The 18,288-nt window shown below is 40.6% G+C and overlaps 1 protein-coding gene across 6 annotated transcripts in view; it reads right to left on the bottom strand.

The window, feature by feature from the left end:
• fhip1aa (FHF complex subunit HOOK interacting protein 1Aa) overlaps positions 1 to 18,288 on the bottom strand; it is a 132,200-nt gene that overhangs the window by 30,678 nt on the left and 83,234 nt on the right. For all 6 annotated transcript variants that reach the window (XM_052010118.1, XM_052010117.1, XM_052010119.1 and 3 more), the window contains 4 exons: positions 16,118 to 16,276; positions 14,122 to 14,208; positions 9,266 to 9,433; positions 7,447 to 7,526 (listed from right to left, as the gene is read on the bottom strand). In XM_052010118.1, coding sequence (XP_051866078.1) covers positions 7,447 to 7,526; positions 9,266 to 9,433; positions 14,122 to 14,208; positions 16,118 to 16,276 — 494 coding nt within the window. The remainder of the gene's footprint in view (positions 1 to 7,446; positions 7,527 to 9,265; positions 9,434 to 14,121; positions 14,209 to 16,117; positions 16,277 to 18,288) is intronic.

The following is an 18,288-nucleotide window of genomic DNA, read 5'->3' as shown; positions in this document are numbered from 1 at the left end:
TCTTTGCCTTTAATGTGAGTTATCATGAGATCAAACTCTTGCAAAATTAAACTCCAGTTTAACAGCCTTCTGTTTTTGTTTTTGACTCGGCTCAGAAACACCAATGGGTTATGATCTGTATACACAGTCAATGGTTTCTGAGCGGTGCAAACATATACACTGAAATGTTGCAAGGCTAAAACAAGCAACAGTAATTCTTTCTCTATGGTGGAATAATTCTTTTGATGCTCATTAAATTTCTTTGAAAAGTAAGCTACAGGATGGTCAATATCATCAAGGTCACCCTTCTGCAACAACACAGCTCCTGCAGCTTCATCACTGGCATCTACTGCTAATGAAAATGGCTTTTCAAAGTCAGGTGTTCTGAGCACAGGATGGTAGCATAAAATGGCTTTCAGCTTCTCAAATGCTTCTTGACAAGAATCTGTCCAAACAAACTTTACTCCCTTCTTCAGAAGATTAGTTAGGGGAAGAGCAATATCAGCAAAATTTTTACAAAATTTTCGATAATATCCAACCATTCCCAAAAATCTTCTAACAGTCCTCGTACCTGTGGGAATAGGGAACTCAGATATTGCTTGAACTTTTGCCTGAACAGGAGCTTGCTTGCCTTGACCTACAACATAACCAAGATACGTCACAGTGGCATGGCCAAATTCACTTTTAACCAAGTTAACTGTAAGGTTAGCCTTGGAAAGTCTTTCAAACAACCTTTCTAACGCAGAGATGTGATCCTCCCATGTATCATTCCCAGTCACTAAGTCATCAATGTAGGCATCTGTATGTTTTAACCCATGAATCACTGAATTAATCATTCTTTGAAATGTTGCCGGAGCATTTTTCATTCCAAATGGCAAAACATTGTATTCATACAATCCAGAAGGGGTTACAAAGGCTGAAATCTCCCTTCCTCTATCTGTTAATGGAACACACCAGTACCCTTTTAATAGGTCAATCTTTGTAAGAAATTTTGCCTTTCCCACTCTGTCTATGCAATCATCCACTCTAGGAATAGGGTAAGCATCTGACTTTGTTACAGCATTCACTTTCCTGTAATCTGTGCAAAATCTAACAGTTCCATCAGGTTTAGGTACAATAACACAGGGCGAACTCCAATTTGAAGTAGAATGTCTAATAATATCATTTTCCAACATGTATTTTATTTCCTGATCAACAAGTTTACTTTTTTCCACATTCATTCGATATGGGTGTTGTTTGATTGGTTTTGCATCCCCAACATCAACATCATGGGTAATTATCGATGTTCTGTTTGGAACATCTGGGAACAGATTTTTAAATTTTAAAATTAATTCTCTCATCTGTTGTTTTTGTGAAACTTGTAAATGGTCCAACTTCGTTTCAAGGTTCTCCATGATATTTTGGTTTTTCAGTTTCGATGGAACAATATTTGGTCTAAATTGGCCTTCCTCAACATCAACATCAGGCATTCTAGAAACAACCTTTTCACCATCCACCAAGGCCACAACTGAATCCCTCTCATAATAAGGTTTTAGCATGTTTACGTGACAGAGTTGTGTTTTCTTGCGTCTATCTGGTGTTTTGATTATATATGTTAGATCAGTCACTCGAGATTCAATAACATAGGGTCCAGAAAAACGAGATTGCAAGGGATTATTTTGGCTAGGGAAAAATACCAACACCTTTTGCCCCACTGCGAATGTCCTAGGCCGAGCACGTCTATCAAAATATGTCTTCATTCTTATCTGGCTTGTTTTCAGATTCTCTCTCGCTAGCTGGCAGACTCTCTCCAACCGAGTTTTAAATTTTTGGACATAGTCCAACAGACTCAAGTGAACTTCCTCATTAACCCACTGCTCTCTTAACAACTCCAAAGGTCCTCTCACCCTATGTCCAAACACAAGCTCAAACGGACTAAATCCTATTGACTCCTGGATCGATTCTCTAACGGCAAACAAAAGTAAATGGATACCTTCGTCCCAATCCTTGGTGTTTTCAAAGCAATAAGTCTTCAGCATATTTTTGAGAGTAGAATGAAATCTCTCCAGAGCTCCTTGAGATTCTGGGTGATATGCAGATGATACAATCTGCTTTGCTCCCAGCTCATAGACTATTTGTTGAAAAATTTTTGACATAAAATTACTACCTTGATCAGATTGGATTTCTTTTGGCAAACCAAACAAGGTAAAAAATTTTACAAGAGCCTTTGACACCGTCTTGGCCTTAATATTTCTAAGGGGTATTGCCTCTGGAAATCTAGAAGTAGCACACATGATGGTTAACAAATACTGATTTCCAGTCTTAGACTTTGGTAATGGACCAACACAGTCCACAATCACCTTCGAAAAGGGTTCACCAAAAGCAGGAATTGGTTTCAAAGGAGCCACAGGGGGTTTTTGATTTGGTTTACCTACCATCTGACATGTGTGGCAGGTTCGACAAAACATCACCACATCTTTTCTCAAACCAGGCCAATAGAATTGTTTCAAGATCTTCCCTACAGTTTTATTCACACCAAAATGACCACCCAAAGGCATACTATGGGCCAGGTTTAAAATCTCATCCCTATAAACTTTTGGAACAACAACCTGATGAATAACTTCCCATTCCTCAGTAACAGGAACATGAGGAGGTCTCCATTTCCTCATTAACACTCCATTTTTGACATAGTATCCAGTTGGCACCTTTTCAATCTCCTCACATGAGAGTGCTTTTTCTTTCAATTCTGTCAACTCAGGGTCCTTTGTCTGTTCCACCATAAAATCCTTCCTCGACAAAGACAAATCTTTAAATTCAGGCTCACTGTAAGGATGTTGATCCTCCAGTGAAGACAGAAAAGTCTCAGATAAGGCATCAAAATTTTCTTCCTGTTTAGGACTGTCACAAGGAACTACATCAGACTGCACCGGACTGTCTGTCTTGGCTAATTCTTTAGCTCTAGCTCGAGTCACCGCACATGATGGGTAAACATCTGAATCATCCTCAGACTCATCAATCCTTGGTTTGGTCGTTAACCGTACCACAGGATCACTTTCTCCATTTGCAAGGTCATTTCCCAATAACAAAGAAACTCCTTCCACTGGCAAACTAGGTCTTATCCCTATCTCAACTGGTCCTTCTACGAACTTTGACTTTAAAATCACCCTGTGAAAAGGGACAGACATGGTCTCACCTGTAACGCCTCGTACTAGATTTACTTCACCAGTGTCACTTTCTTCACCAAAATTTAAAACACTGTCCAGCAAGAGAGATTGACTAGCCCCAGTATCTCTAAGAATTTTCACTGGCACCTGGGGTGACTCATCATTCAGTGAAACAAAACCCTCTGATACATAAGAACGGAATTCTTTTCTCACCTCCTCCAACTTTTCCGCTTTTCCCTCTTGCAAGGACTGATCTTTAACAGCATCTCCTAAACCTTTTTGATTTTTAATTGCCTGAAAGCAAGCATTGGGCCCAGCTTCCTTCTTTTTCTTCAAAAGGGCACAATTAGATATCACGTGGCCAGGTTTCCTACAGTAATAACAAGTACGCTCAACAGGTTTCTCCAGCCCTGGCTTCTTTTCATCTTTTCCTTTTTGATTACCTCCCAATTTAATCTCTGGTTTACCTGGATTGTCTTTGTAACTCTTTTGAAAGGTTTTAGGTTGTCCCCATTTGGATTTATGGGTTAAAGCATAATCATCTGCCAACCTAGCAGTTTCTTGTAAAGTTTCCACTGCCTTTTCATTTAAATATGTTGTTAATTCAGCTGGAACACATCTTTTAAAGTCTTCCACTAGTATCAATTCTTTCAATTTATCAAAATCCCCATCTACATTTTTAGCCATGTACCATCGTTCAAAACATATTCTCTTTCCATTGGCAAATTCCATATAAGTCTGATCTGCAGATTTCCTCAAGTCTCTGAATTTTTGTCTATAAGCCTCAGGGACCAATTCATAGGCCTTCAATATAGCTTGTTTTACCTTGGTATAATCAGCTGCATCCTCAGCAGACAAAGCAGAATAAGCTTTTTGAGCTTTACCTTTAATCACACTCTGTACCATAAGAGCCCATCCTTTCCTTGGCCAGTTTGAACTCACAGCAACCTTTTCAAAATGTTGGAAATACTGATCAACCTGATCTTCTTCAAACGGAGGGACTAATCGAACCTCCCTGCTGGCTGAAAAACCATCATCAGAATCAGATTCCGAACTCCTACGCTTCATTTGTAACTCATGCTGCCTCTGTTTCTCCTTCTCCTCACTATCCAGCTCCATCCTCTTCAATTCCATCTGCTTCATTGCTAGATCAGCCTCTATCTTCATCTGAGTTAGCTTTTGTTCGGCCTCTAATTTCTCTCGCTCGGCCTCTATCTTTAACTGGGTTTGCTCTCGTTCGGCCTCTAATCTCTTTTGTTCTCGTTCAGCTTCTAATTTATTTTGCTCTCGTTCAGCCTCTATCTTCGCCAGCTGCACCTGTGCCTCAGAAATTGCTATTTCACTGCCAGGAAACTGTTTTAACACTTCCTTCTCAAACACCTTCTTTTCCACATAATGGCCAGCTATCAGTCTCTGAATATCTGCCTTTCTCATAGACTGCTTTACTTCTGTAAGGTTTAGCCTTGTAGCAATCTTTATCAGATCATCCTTTTTCGCCACCTCCAATCCCTTTTGGGTTGGTGACTCCAAAAATGCCTTAATATCCATTGCTGCTGGTTTCCACACACACAAGCCAATTAAAAAGAATTTATCAGACCTCCCTCAAAAATCTTTGGATTGAATCTCGAACAAATCTCGTCAATCTGGGGTACAATCCCAGACGACACTCGTTAACCTTGGGAACTATCCTGGACGAATCTCGTTAACCTTGGGAACTATCCCGGACGAGCCCCCAATTTTGTCACGAACCAGCAACAAAAGAAACACACTGAGCATGATTCAGTGTTAAAACTATTTTATTAATCACTACTTATGATAATACGTAAAATAAAAGTAAAAAAAAATGTTAGTATGTTAGAATTCAAGAATGTTAAACCTCGAACGTTAACCCCAAAACTAAACTCTTCGTGTGTGTGTGTGACAAAGTCCAAAACTCCCAGTTCCTGAATGGTTCTTAAAGTTCAGTTCCGCAAGCCATAAGGTGAAACATGAGCAAGGGCTTCTTCAACAACCACCGTTGTCTGAAGATAAGATGTAGATGTAGAAAAACATAGAGAGAGTACATACGAAATCCAAATGTTCCACGATGGAACCCAAACGACACTTCAGTGTTTACTCGGTAGTGACTTCCTCACCCCGAAAAGCATCCGAACCGTGGTCGTCCACATACAAATACCTGTTTCCTTCTACAGGTCAGCAACAAAGTGAACTCCACCGGATTACTTCCAACTTTTCCATACATGGATTTCAGTGGTAAACACAGTTATTATTTCTCATCCATCGATAGAGAAAACAAGCAGGCTGGTGTCTCTCTCCCTTCTCTCTCTCTCCTTCTTCTTCTTCTTCTGACTTCTTCAACAACGTCATTACGTCCTTTATCTTCTATTGACGTAAGCACGCCCCACACACACATACACACACACTCTCTATCTTAAAGGGACTTTCACTGAGTCCGTAACATATACAATAGTATTTTATCAAATGACATCAGGTACTTAATGCACAAGTGGCACACTTCCCTAAATTAGATGGGGTCCTCCACATGCATGATGTCAAATACAAAAGCAGGATGCACTTAGGCATCACTCAAGTAAAATTCTTTTGTGAACACGAGTCTGTAAAAGGATCAGGCCTCACAGCCCAAAGCAGGTCTCAACCGGAGATGAAGCAGGCTTCAGCATTAATTAAAGGGAGGCCTGACTTTAACTGGGCCACTGCTGGTGATTCTGAGGTGTCCAAATTCCTACAGAGAGGCTCTTCTGAAAGTGCTCTTTCTTAGTGATCACTTCTATTGCTCCCCTGCCACCCCCTGCTATCTCTAACCAGCCCCCTTCCCAATCATCTCCCCAACCTTCTTTCATCTTTTTACGGACAAACACCCCCAACCATCTCCCTGATGGACCTTTCTCTATTTTACATATGGATCCACCCAATCTTGAAAATCTCCCCAAATGATCTCTGACAACCATCCACCAGCACCTCCACACCACCTCTCCAAGGCATCATCTCCTGACCTTCTCCCCGACAAGTGTCCTCCTAATCCTCACAACCAACCCTTCCCAAACTCTCTCCCTCACCACAATCAGCCTCGCTCCCTCCACTCTCTGCATTGGTGGAAAGTGTGGGAGAAAGCTCATTGTACAAGATTTGATACACAAGGCCTATTCTAATGGTACAATGCATTAGGCCATATGGAGAAGAGAATATTGCTGCCAGGAGCCTCAGAAGAAACTGGCAAATTACAATTTCTAACCTACAGTTGTCCTGAAGTGTGAATACCTTAGTCCTCTTGGGAGTATGAGAGAGGATTGGAGGGTGGGGGATGGAGGGAAGGTGGGAAGAGGTTACAGGCTCAGAGGGCACCAATGGAGAAGAGATTCAGGGACAGAGAAGACTGAGGTGACAGGAGACAAGGAGAAGGTTGATGGGACAGGCTTTCCTGAGTGAAGAAGAGGCAGTGGGCAAGGGCACTTATGCCCGAGCCCACCCACATGCATATGCAAGTGTATGTGTAGTCATGGGCCTACTCTCATTCATGTTTTAATGTCCACGTAGCAAAGCCTGGTCTCCTGTCATCTTGGACCTCCTTGAAAATGGACCAAGACCTCAGTGTCAAGTCTGTGTGGTAACTGGTGTGGAAAAAGCTACCTCACACTAAAAGAAATCCTGCACAGACAACTACCACTCCTCAAAATTAAGTTCAGGAGCTGGAACATCAGGAACCTCATGGGCAACCCCAACAGTAACAGACCTGAACACTGCCTTGTTAACATGGATAGGGTACTCAGAATCATTAACACTGACATTGCTGCAATGAATGAGACATAAGAGGCAGGAGATGGCTAGATCAAAGAAGCCAGCGGGGATATTCTTCTGGAAGAGCAAACAGGAAGGGGAATGCCATCTTCTTGGGATGGGTTTTGCCAGCAAGAATAAGTTTGCCTGGTATTTCAGTAATACACCTCGTAGAATAAGTGAACTACTCTGGCTAACTCCATCATGGAACCAGCACACTACAGACATCAATGCACAGGTCCCAACCCTGGAAGCTATGGTTGAAGCCAAGATGGACCTATACTCCTGGAATGCTGCAAACATTGCACAATGTGATACACAAAAAACACATTAGCAGGTTTGTATGTAATGCCTCAGTGTCTTATTTTCATTAGATTGCTCTGTCAGTTTCATTAAAAGAGTTTAGAGAAGCATTCTCGTGGAACTACATTAACATGTTAGGTTGAGTATCATCTAGCAGGTTCAAACCAGGACTCTTTTGCAATTAATTCTTCTTAATTAGATCTTTATTTATTCAGAATTTTCTTACCTCAAGACGAGCTGCAGCATGACATCCTCGCAGTTCAGACTGATGAGGGTTCTGAACAGAGCCAAAGAAACGACACACAACTGGCAGAAGAATTAAAAGAAATAATCAGGCTTTGATTAACATTACTGACAACTCCATAAATGAACATGGTTTGGTTTGTGACAATCCTGAAAAAAATAAAATTTTTAATAAATACAAATGTACAATGTAAAACATGTTAAGAGTCTAAAATTAAGAATGTGAAAACAGAACACTTAGAAAATATCAACAGGATTAGATAAAGTCAATGTGAATTTATGAAAGGGAAATCATGAATGACAAACTTATTGGAGTTTTCCTTATAGATGTAACCGGTATAACTGATAAGAGAACCAGTGGAAATGGTGTAATTGATTTTCAGAAGGCTTTTGCTAAATTCCCACATAAGAGGTTAGTGTCGAAAATTAGACCAAATGGTTTGGTGGTGGTGGTGGTGGGGGGGTGGGGTCGTGCAGGGTAATAAACTTGGCATGGAATTAAAATTGGTTGACACACAGGAAACAGAAAGTAGGAATAAACCAGTCTCTTTCTGGAGGCATGCAGTGACTATTGAGGTAACCATATGGATCAGTGCTTAGGCCCCAGCTATTCACAATGCATATCAATGATTTGGATGAGGGAACTGAATGTAATATTTCGAAGTTTCCTAATGGCATGAAGCTGGCCGGGAACATGAGGAGAATGCAAAGGCTGCAACAGGGCTCCAACCAGTTCCCTCCCCACTAACACTCTCATCTGCCTGGCTGCACGTTCTCACTTTGAACAAATTTTTTTTTACTCCTTGCACTTCCTACAAATCAAAGGTGTAGCCATGGGCACTCTCATTGGCCCCAGCTACACCTGTCTTTTCATTGGCTATGTGGAACTGTCCCCTTTGCAAACTTTCTCTGGTACCATTCCCCATCTCTTTTCTCAGTTACATTGACAACTGCATTTGTGCTGCTTCCTGCACCTGTGCAGAGCTCATCAATCTTATCACCTTCACCACTAACTTCCACCTTGCTCTCAAATTCACAGGGACCATTTCAGACACTTCTCTCCCTTTTCTAGATCTCTGTCTCCATGTCAGGAGACAAACCATCCACTGACATTTACTACAAACTCACCAACACCCACAGCTTCCTGGACTACAGCTTTTCACACTCAGTCTCTTGTAAGGATGCCATCCCTTTCTCCCAGTTTCTGCGTCTCTGCCGCATCTACTCTCAAGATGAGGACTTCCATTAATTAGAATAACAACTTTTAGCCAAATGCGGAGCTAGAGAAAAAGAAACAAAGTTCTTCATTTCATGTAGTGATGAAACATCAAGGACCTGAAACTACTTGACCCAGTGAACATTTCCAGCAATTTCTGCTTCAGTAACATTGATAAGCAAAAAAGAAAATCTTCATCATTATTTCTTTCTGAATAAAGAACAACTACAGGAAATGTCCTCTCTACCCTGGCTTGTGCAGGATGCACACACTTTCAGTCCAGTATGGGTCACTGCACATTCAGGGACAACAAACCTGGCTACATTTTCCCTTATTCAGCTCAGACACTGAAACCAATGTACTGTCCCCACTGCCACCCCAGCAGGAAAAAAAATCCAACAGACGAGTGATAGGACTTGTGAATCTGCTGCTTCAGAATCTTGGACCTATAATTCATATAATAATCATTTAAATTCATGCTTCACTCTTGCTGCAGTTTTGTGCAGTAATTCTGTTGGAAGGAAGGGAAGCAGCTGGTTACACTGTTACATGCATGAAACAACAGCAGAGTTAAGGATGACCTTACCCGAAAAGGGGTGTTAATTCGACTGACGAGTGTGTCTAAAATTGACACATTCTCATGCTCATGCAACAGAATGAAGCTCAGGAAGGTCTGCAACATTGCGGGTTCCGAGATACTCCGGAGGAACAGATCCAAGTATGCTGTTGTAGTCATAACCTCTTCTACAGTTGTCTGAAATCAATCAAAAAAGCACATCAATAATAATGAGTGCGCAAAGGATAACATGTGCACTGCAAAAGCACACCTCTGAATTGCAAACAATCTGTGCAACTCAATGGGACAGATCTGTATCCTCGTATGATGAGGTAAAGTGAGAACTAGCAAACTACAGCCTATTTACCAACTCTCCAAATATTTATTTCCATTTACGTCAAAATCAAATTGTCATAGTCCATCTCACTGTTTCTAAAACTCATACAACCAGGTGTCATCTATGGCTCTGTCAGCAGAGGCGTTTTGTCATTCAACCTCTGATGAATACTTCCGTTGTCAAGTTCAACAGAACTATGCAACAGAATGGAGAACATATGAAACGTAGTTACACTCACAATTATCTGGAAATACAAATATTGATTGATTTGCCCCTGCTGTTTGTGTTAAGTTCAACACAAAAATCATTTAGCACATGATTTTAAGTGTTTCCACACATTTTCTGTTGAAGTACTGCCCACTGGAAATTGCAAGCAGCATTTCCAGGTGCGATTCATTCAAATGAGGTGTCATTTGTCCACTGTCAGTATTTTGCACCAGAAATTGAATTGAAAGATCACAACCTGCAACTTTCATTTCTCACTCACAGTAAAACAAGGAGTAAACCACATATCAAGTCAGGAACCATGCATGAATTAAAGGGGCCCTACTGGGACATCATATTTATAAGCACCAACTTTATTTTTATTTGCTGATCTTTTCCCTTACAGGCAGCATTGACACAGAGCACAGCATCTCAGTGCAAGGTGCTGCAACCTTTGGCCTCAATGATCCCACCACCTCCAAAACACAGGGGTCTCCATGACTAAGTGCAACAACCACAGAGTGCACTTTAACGGTGCGAACCCACTTTGCAGCACACTCTGCGGCCAGCTGCTGTATGTAAACATGCAGCTCTTGTTCCACTGTTTCTAATTGGAGAGAACCCCCATGACAATTTCTTAAAGCAAGGGTATCTCACTTTTGTGATTTTGTTTTACCCATCACCTATTGTTGTTAGCGCTATACACCTAACATACTTAATCAGATAAGAGTGAAATCCAATTACTAGGCAAAAGATTGGTGCTATACAATTTGACCAAAACGAAGTGCCCTTTTCACTTCAGAACGGCAATTTTCCTAAATAGAGATATATGGGCTCGATGGAAATCACACAAACACTTACAGTGGTGACTAACATCCAGAAAGTCTAATACTGGATGAAAAAGAATTTAAAAATCCCCAAAATATTTTCCTGTACAAGATAAATAGATGACGTCAGGTTTCTCAACTAACTCTTAGACATTAGCTAAAGAGGCATCCTGAAACATACTCAGAGCCTTCATCTTCATGAAAGCCTAGAGCTGGATCTAAAGCTGAAATCCACAAAACAAACCTGCTGAAACTTCAAGGTATGATGCATATTACTTTACTCACACACACTTAAGAAGCATCTGTTGCTACCATGGTTGGAAGCCTTCTTGGAGATTTCATCACTTGACATTTTGACCATTACTTTAAGTCACTGTAGGAAGGTTCAGTCTCCCACCAGTGGGACAGGTGAGTAGAAGAACTGGGGGGAGGGAGAAGGGGACGTGGAGGTAGTGAGGGATCAAGGTTGCTAGTGAGAAGAGATGGGGTCAATGAACGAGGGAGCATGGTGGAGTTGGTCAAAGAACAGCAGGTAACATACAGGTGTAAGGGTGACCCCTGAACAGAGGAAATGTAACGGGTTGAAGGCTGGTGCTGGGGTGGGGGGGGGGAAGACAGGGGGCAGGGGGAGAAGGCAAAGAATAGAGAAAAAGTGATGGGGGAGGGCAGGAGGGCAGGAAAACAGGAGTGGGGTTAAATGGGGCAGGTGAGCCAGCAATACAGAAGGGCAGGGCAAGGGAACAGAGGGCAGGAGGGGTGGACAGGAGAACAGAGGGTTGAAGGGCCCCTCTCAGTATTGCTCTCACTCCATGTTGATACTAATCCCAAATCTGGGAAATGCACACCTCCATGCTCAACTTGAACCCATTCTTTCCCCACTGGCTTGAACCCTAATCTCCTGCTCCCATCAATTTCCATTCCCAATTACTCATTTCTCACCCTCCACGCCCCATTCCCCCCATCACCATAAGCCCCAATCTGTCCCTCACCTCAAACCCCAGTCACTAGTCTCAAAAACAAATAGAATTTACATAACATCCTCATGCTTCACAGGAGTATTCTCAATAAAAATTGGATATCAAAACCGGAGTTATTAAGGCAGATGCCCAAAAGCCTCATGACAGGAAAAGCTTTTAAGGGAAGGTTTAAAGGAGGGTTGGAAAGAGAGTTAAGAGATTGATGATGGAAATTCCAAAGCTTAAGGTCTTAGCAGCTGAAGGCATTGCTGCTATGGTGACATGCTTAAAATTGGCAACAAGCATGGGGCCAAAATTGGAGAAGTACAGAGTTCACAGAGGCTTGGATTCTTTTATCTATTCATTTTTCAGGATGTGGAAGTAAGTGCAAGACCAACATTTACAGCCATCCCGAGATGCCCTTGACAAGATGGTGGCTGTGTCCCTTCAGAGGGAAGTGTTATAGAAGAGGAAGGTGGTCGTCTTTGATAACAGAATCAGATTTATTATCACTGACTTATATGACGTGAAATTTGTTGTTTTGCAGCAGCAGTACAATGCAAAGACATAAAATCTATAAATAACAAAAATAAATAGAGTGCAAAACAAAGGAATAATGAGGTAGTGTTCATGGGTTTATAGATCGTTCAGAAATCTGATGGTGGAGGGGAAGAAGCTGCTCCTGAATTGTTGAGTGTGTGTATTCAGGCTCCTGTACCTCCTCCCCAGTGGTAGTAACAAGAGGTAGTCAGAAGGTTAAGTCAACATCAAATAAGAAACCAACAACTTCAGCTTCAGATGGTTGCCAGAGAGATAAAATTAGATAACAATGGTAGATCAAACTAGAGGACATTGATTTAGGGGAAGGTGGAAGAGATTCAGATGGGATATGAAGGGTACCTTCTTCACCCAGAGAGTGGTAAGTACCTGGAATGCATTGCCTAAAAGAACGGTTGGAGCTGGATTTAACGTCTAGATGAACACTTGAATCACTGAGGCACAGAGGATTCTGGACCAAGTGCTAGACCATGGGGTTAGTACAGAAGGGTGCCCCACTGGTTAGTGTGAATGAGTTGGGCCAAATGGCCTGTTTCCATGCTATATAATTCTATGAAGGGAGTCAGTAATTAAGGATCTGTTCTTCTGACAGAGATCAAAAACAGAGCCATTGTCTTGATACAAATGGGAAGGAGCCAAGGATATTCCTAAGCGACATCTGAGCAAACATTTCTGGAGCAGGAAGAGATGCCATTGCAGATTTGTAATCACACTGTGGAGCAGATTATCCATTTCGACTTCATCTGGAGTTCCTCAACGTTTTTGAAGTTGTCCATGTGAATTCACATGCTCTTCCCATGACCGTGTGGATTTCCTATGGGTGGTCCAGTTTCCTCCCACATCCCAAAGGTGTGCAGGTTGGCAAGTTAACTGACCACTGTGAATTGCTCCCCAGTGCATAGTGAGTGATAGAATCTGGGGGCAGTTGATGGGGAGAATAAAAATGGAATCAGATTTGATATAGGATTAATGTTAAAGTAGGTGCTTGATGGCCAGTCTACGTTGACTTGGAGAATCAGAATCAGGTTTATTACCACTGACTTATATGACATGGAATTTGTTGTTTTGTGGCAGAAGTACAGTGCAAAGACATAAAAATTACTATAAATTACAAAAATAAAAAGTGCAAATAAAAAGGAATAACGAGGAAGTGTTCATGGGTTTATGGACCGTTCAGAAATTTGATGGTGGAAGGGAAGAAGCTGTTCCTAAATCATTGAGTGTGGATCTTCAGGCTCCTGTACCTCCTCCCAATGGTGTTAACTAGAAGAGGGCATGCCCTGGATGATGGCTGAGGGGTCTGGTTCCGTTCGGTATGACTCTGTGACTCGCTTTCTCTTCCCTACCCCCCCCCCCCACCCCTTCATGTATATTTAGAGTACCAGTGGTTTTCTATTTTATCTTTTTCAGGTGCTCTTCTCAAAAGCTGGTGTTTATACAACCACAAGCATTGTTCACCCTTGTCCAACTGGCTATTACTCATACACAAGCTGTGCATGGAGACAGAGGCAGTTATTGTAAGCTGGTCTGACGCACATTTCTCCCTTCCTAATCCAGCTACATTGGAATACTATTATCATTACCTCTCATCAGCTAACACAACAAAAAAAACGGAGGAAGTTATAGTCCTAAATGCACCCTTGAAACTTCAGGAAAGATTTTATAGTTTGATTTACAATTAACAGCTTCGCCCCAGAAGTCAATGAAGTGTTACAATCCAGTTCCATAGGTGTCAACAGTTCACCTTTTCCTGTAACACTAAAGTGAGATCACTTGGGTATATACCTTTCTGAATTATTAGACAAGATAATAAAGCTGGAGCACATTTAATATTATTTCTATGGAGGTTAAAATACCCATGGAAGAAGTGGGAGAAGTCACAAGCCCTGCCAAATGCTTATTTCTATATTCCACTCAGGTTGCAGGTAAAACATTTGCCCAAACTCCAATATAGTTAACCATTACAAAATTTGCTTAGGAATTCACAGCATACAACCTACTAACTTTATGAAGAGCAGGAGCCATGACAGGCACAAGGAATCCATTGTAGATATAGTTCACAAGTTGATTGCGTATCAAGGGATGAGCCACCTAAATCAGAAGCACAGATTGCAAAATTGAATAAAAAGTTAAAGGAACACTCAACATATTTACAACCAACTTCCTTTAATCCAAGCCCTACAGAACAGGGAAACACTGAAGTTTATTGGATCATCTGAGTTAGGAATGGGAGTGCAGCTGTTTTTAATATTAGCTGGTACTTTGCTGCATTTTATCCAAGAGGAATTAAACTCTGTTGAAATTCTGACATCAATTTTCCTACTTTAATCTAAAACTGTGCGACCCGGGCTGGCAGCAATAATCTTTTTAACACCGTCAGTGACTCCCTAATTTTGATCGTGCTCCTATCAGTTAAAAGATTCTTATTATTATCCCAAGTCAGGCAAGGGCTAAACTTTCCCCCATGTCTGTTTTATTACTTATTGCACACCAAAATTTAATAAGGTCTCCTCCCATATAACCCATTGTTAGTGGGCAGACGATATAGTGATAGGTTAATTGGCCACAATAAATTACCATTAGTGTGTAGCTGAGTGGGTAGAATCTGGGGGGAGTTATCAGAAGGAGAGAAAAAAATGGGATAAATGTAGATTTAGTGTAAGTGCGTGGTTGATGGTCAGCATAGACTCGATGGCTGAAGGCCCTGTTTTTCTGCTATATCACTCTATGATAATGACTCTACGACTTTAATCAGGCTCCCATTAGAAAGAAAATGTAATAAAATCATGAAATACAAATAGGCAATGTTATTCCTGGGTTTTAAAAATCAGGGAATTGCAAGGGAAAGAAAGACTGGGTTCCACTAGGTACAGAGGTTCTGTGAAAGAATAAGGGTGAAGATCAGACTGTACAGTCTGTGTTGCTTTTGATGTAGACTGGTATTGAAATCAACGCAGACAGGTGACTGGAGTTTAGAGACAGGATTACCTTCAAATAATACCCGTAAATGCAGTTGAGATATTGAGATTTTTGACAAATTGGGATAGAAAGATTGCAAGATTTTTCAGCATTAGTGGGGACTTTGACAAATATTGAGCTGGGTGCAGTTTTGGGGTTAAGTAGCACTGAGTAGGTAAAAGAAGTCTATGCATGGAGAAGATCTTTGGGCTTGGTGCAAAAATTTGAAGGAAACAATTTTGAAGCCCTTTGTTGCAAGACAGCTAACATAATAATATAAGAAAGTCTGAATGTAAAAAATAATGGCTTTCAACAAAAGGAAAACAAGGTCACACTATGTCAGAGTGCTAGCAGTTAAAACAGCTTTGATGTGAATCAATTACTGAATAAAGTTTTCTTAAATTCATATGTTATCTTATTTTGACCAATCTAGTTTGTCTTTTCCTTTTTGAAAAATGAATGGTCAACCAACTGGCTGGTAGGAATTTGAACATGAATCAATTTCATATCCTAAATATGAAACAAAGTATGGTAGCTGAAGTGTAATGCATATAAAATGCACTCAGTCCTGGTTTATTTGAACATAACCAGCCAAATAATTTATGGAATTGCTTATCTGAGTAAGAGACAATACTAAAGTGTGATCTTTACAGAAAAACAGTATAATGCAGAAGTTTGTATTTAATGCAAGATTTATCAAATAATAGGTACAGGTAATTTAACATTGTTATTATTAAAAAAGAAGCCTTTAATGAAGTGTTGGTAAATATTTTCTATCCCTGAAGGAGAGAGAGATATATATAAACTTTGGGCAATTTAATTTTCCAACTTACATTCAGTCTTAGATTCTGGAAAATATGAGAAGATTTATCATAAAGAATGTTGAATTATAGATAATTTTGTCACATGATCTCAGGTGAAGCTCGAAAACTTAAGATTCATAAAAACACTGCAGGGAATTTGATATGGGCTGAACATTAGACAACATCCATGAGGTGAAAAATGACACCGTATTTATGCATGTTGCTGAGTACATCTTTACCTGTATTACTGCATTACAGAACTCCAGGGAGTTCATAAACTGTACCAGTGCTGGAATATGCATCCAGTCCTCTCGCTGCAGATAGTGCCACTCATCAGATCTCACCTCCAATTTAGTGGGCAATGAGGAGTAGAGGCCACTCAATCCCGTGGCTAACACCTGTAGGTCAAATAATAGCGTGACCAGAAACACTGAATGAACAGTAAACAAAAGCTACCTAAGTATAATTCAAAATATAAACCAACAAATGCTGTTAAAAATCTCACATAAAAGCAGAAACTAATGAAAATGTTTTGTACTTTAAGCAATATCTGTGGAGAGAAAAGCAGTTAAGATGTAAAGGATTTAATAAGAAGTAGAAACAACTAGGAGTTAAATATGCCCATTTGTTCTAATCCTTAAAATTCTCAGAGTTGTGAAAAGTAGATTCTTTGTCATGGGTCACTGCATTACACTACTGCACAAATGATCTGACACCAGGTCCAATTTCCTTTCAGTTCATTTAATCTTAAATGGCTGTGTGTCATCCTCACTGGGATTGCCAGCTATAACTAACTACATGTATTCCTGAAGGTTTGTAACCACACTGTAATAATGACTGTTCACTATTTGCTTACATGGCCACATTACTCTTATGAAGTTTGGACTCCATTTGTTGACCATCTTTGCACCCACACAGCCAAACAAGAAGGAAATAAAATAGTTTTTTTTAGATAAAAAGCAAATTTCAAGCCAAGAATTCCATAATCACAAACAGAAAGAAACAGCCATTTATACAAGAAAGTAGTTACACAGCAATTGTACTGTGTGTGCAGCCTGTCATTTAATTGGAAAAATTAAAGGACAAACAGAATGTGATTTTTGTCCACAAAGTTTGCAAAAGCAGCCAGTTTCAGAGATCAACATTATGCGCCCCAAGAACACAAGAAAGACATCCAGCACACCATTTTTTCAGAGGTCTGGGGTAAACACTCAAGACAATAAGGTCTTTTGCAAATGACAATAGGAGTCAAAATTTTAAGATGCCTTTGGGAAATTAGGCCACACTCAACAAAGCAAGTACTAGGCCTGTTCTACTATTTTTAGGAGTGGGAATAGCCCAATGTCACTTTTAATTTGATGAGAACCAGGTTTCAGTGTGACTGGTTCTCCTGACTCCACTGCAATCTCAAGTGCCACTCTTGGTGCATAAGTGATACCTTCTGTCCATCACCCCCAAACCCTAGCACCCAAGACTGGGAACCCAAAATTGGATTCCTCAATGTGAGTGACTGGTGGAAACTCGTCTCACTTATTAAAAGCATTGAGAATCAAATTCAGGCGTTTTGCCAACTGTCCAGATCCAGCCCACAAAAGGGCACAAACCAATTACCCCATGCCTCCTCACATTATCATAGAATCACACAAGAGGGAAATCGATCCTTTGATTCACCAACTCCATAATTGATCATCAAGCACCTATTTACATTAATCCCATTTTATTCTCTTCACATTCCCATCAACTCCTCCAATTTTCCTACTCACCTACACACTAGGGCAACTTACAGTGGCCAGTTAACCTTCTGACCCATACATCTTGGGATATGGGAGGAAACCAGAGTATCTGGGGGAAACGCACACATTCACAGGGAGAACATTCAAACTTCACAGACAGTACCAGAGATCAAGATTGAAACTGGAAAATACAAGGCAGTATATCTACCAGCTGCCCAACAGTGCTTCCCGCTGTGTTTTAACACCTTTTCATTATTATGAAAATATCAAAATAACAATTTTACCTTTATGTATAAATAAAAATTCTATTAAGTAGAAATGATCAGTATTCCAATGTACAGAACCTTCAAATACTTTATTTTCTTATCAATTATAGACCCACCCCCCAATAGTCAGTGGGAACTTGAGGAGCAGGTGTGTAGACAAATTGCTCACTGCTGTTAGAATAATAGGATTGTGCTAATGGGAGATTTTAATTTCCCCAGTATTGACTGGACTACCCAGAGTGTTAAGGGCCTAGATGGGGTGGAATTTCTGAAATGCGTCCAGGAAAGTTTCCCAAGTCAATATATAGAGGCCCCTACTTGGGAGGGTGCAATACTGTACCTTCTCTTAGGGAATAAAGTAGGGCAGGTAACTGAAGTGGCAGTCAGGGAGCACCTTGGCTCTAGTGACCA

The sequence above is a fragment of the Pristis pectinata genome, chromosome 2 (assembly GCF_009764475.1).
Source record: "Pristis pectinata isolate sPriPec2 chromosome 2, sPriPec2.1.pri, whole genome shotgun sequence".
NCBI lineage: Eukaryota > Metazoa > Chordata > Chondrichthyes > Rhinopristiformes > Pristidae > Pristis > Pristis pectinata.
This window is presented reverse-complemented; position numbering and strand designations above follow the sequence as displayed.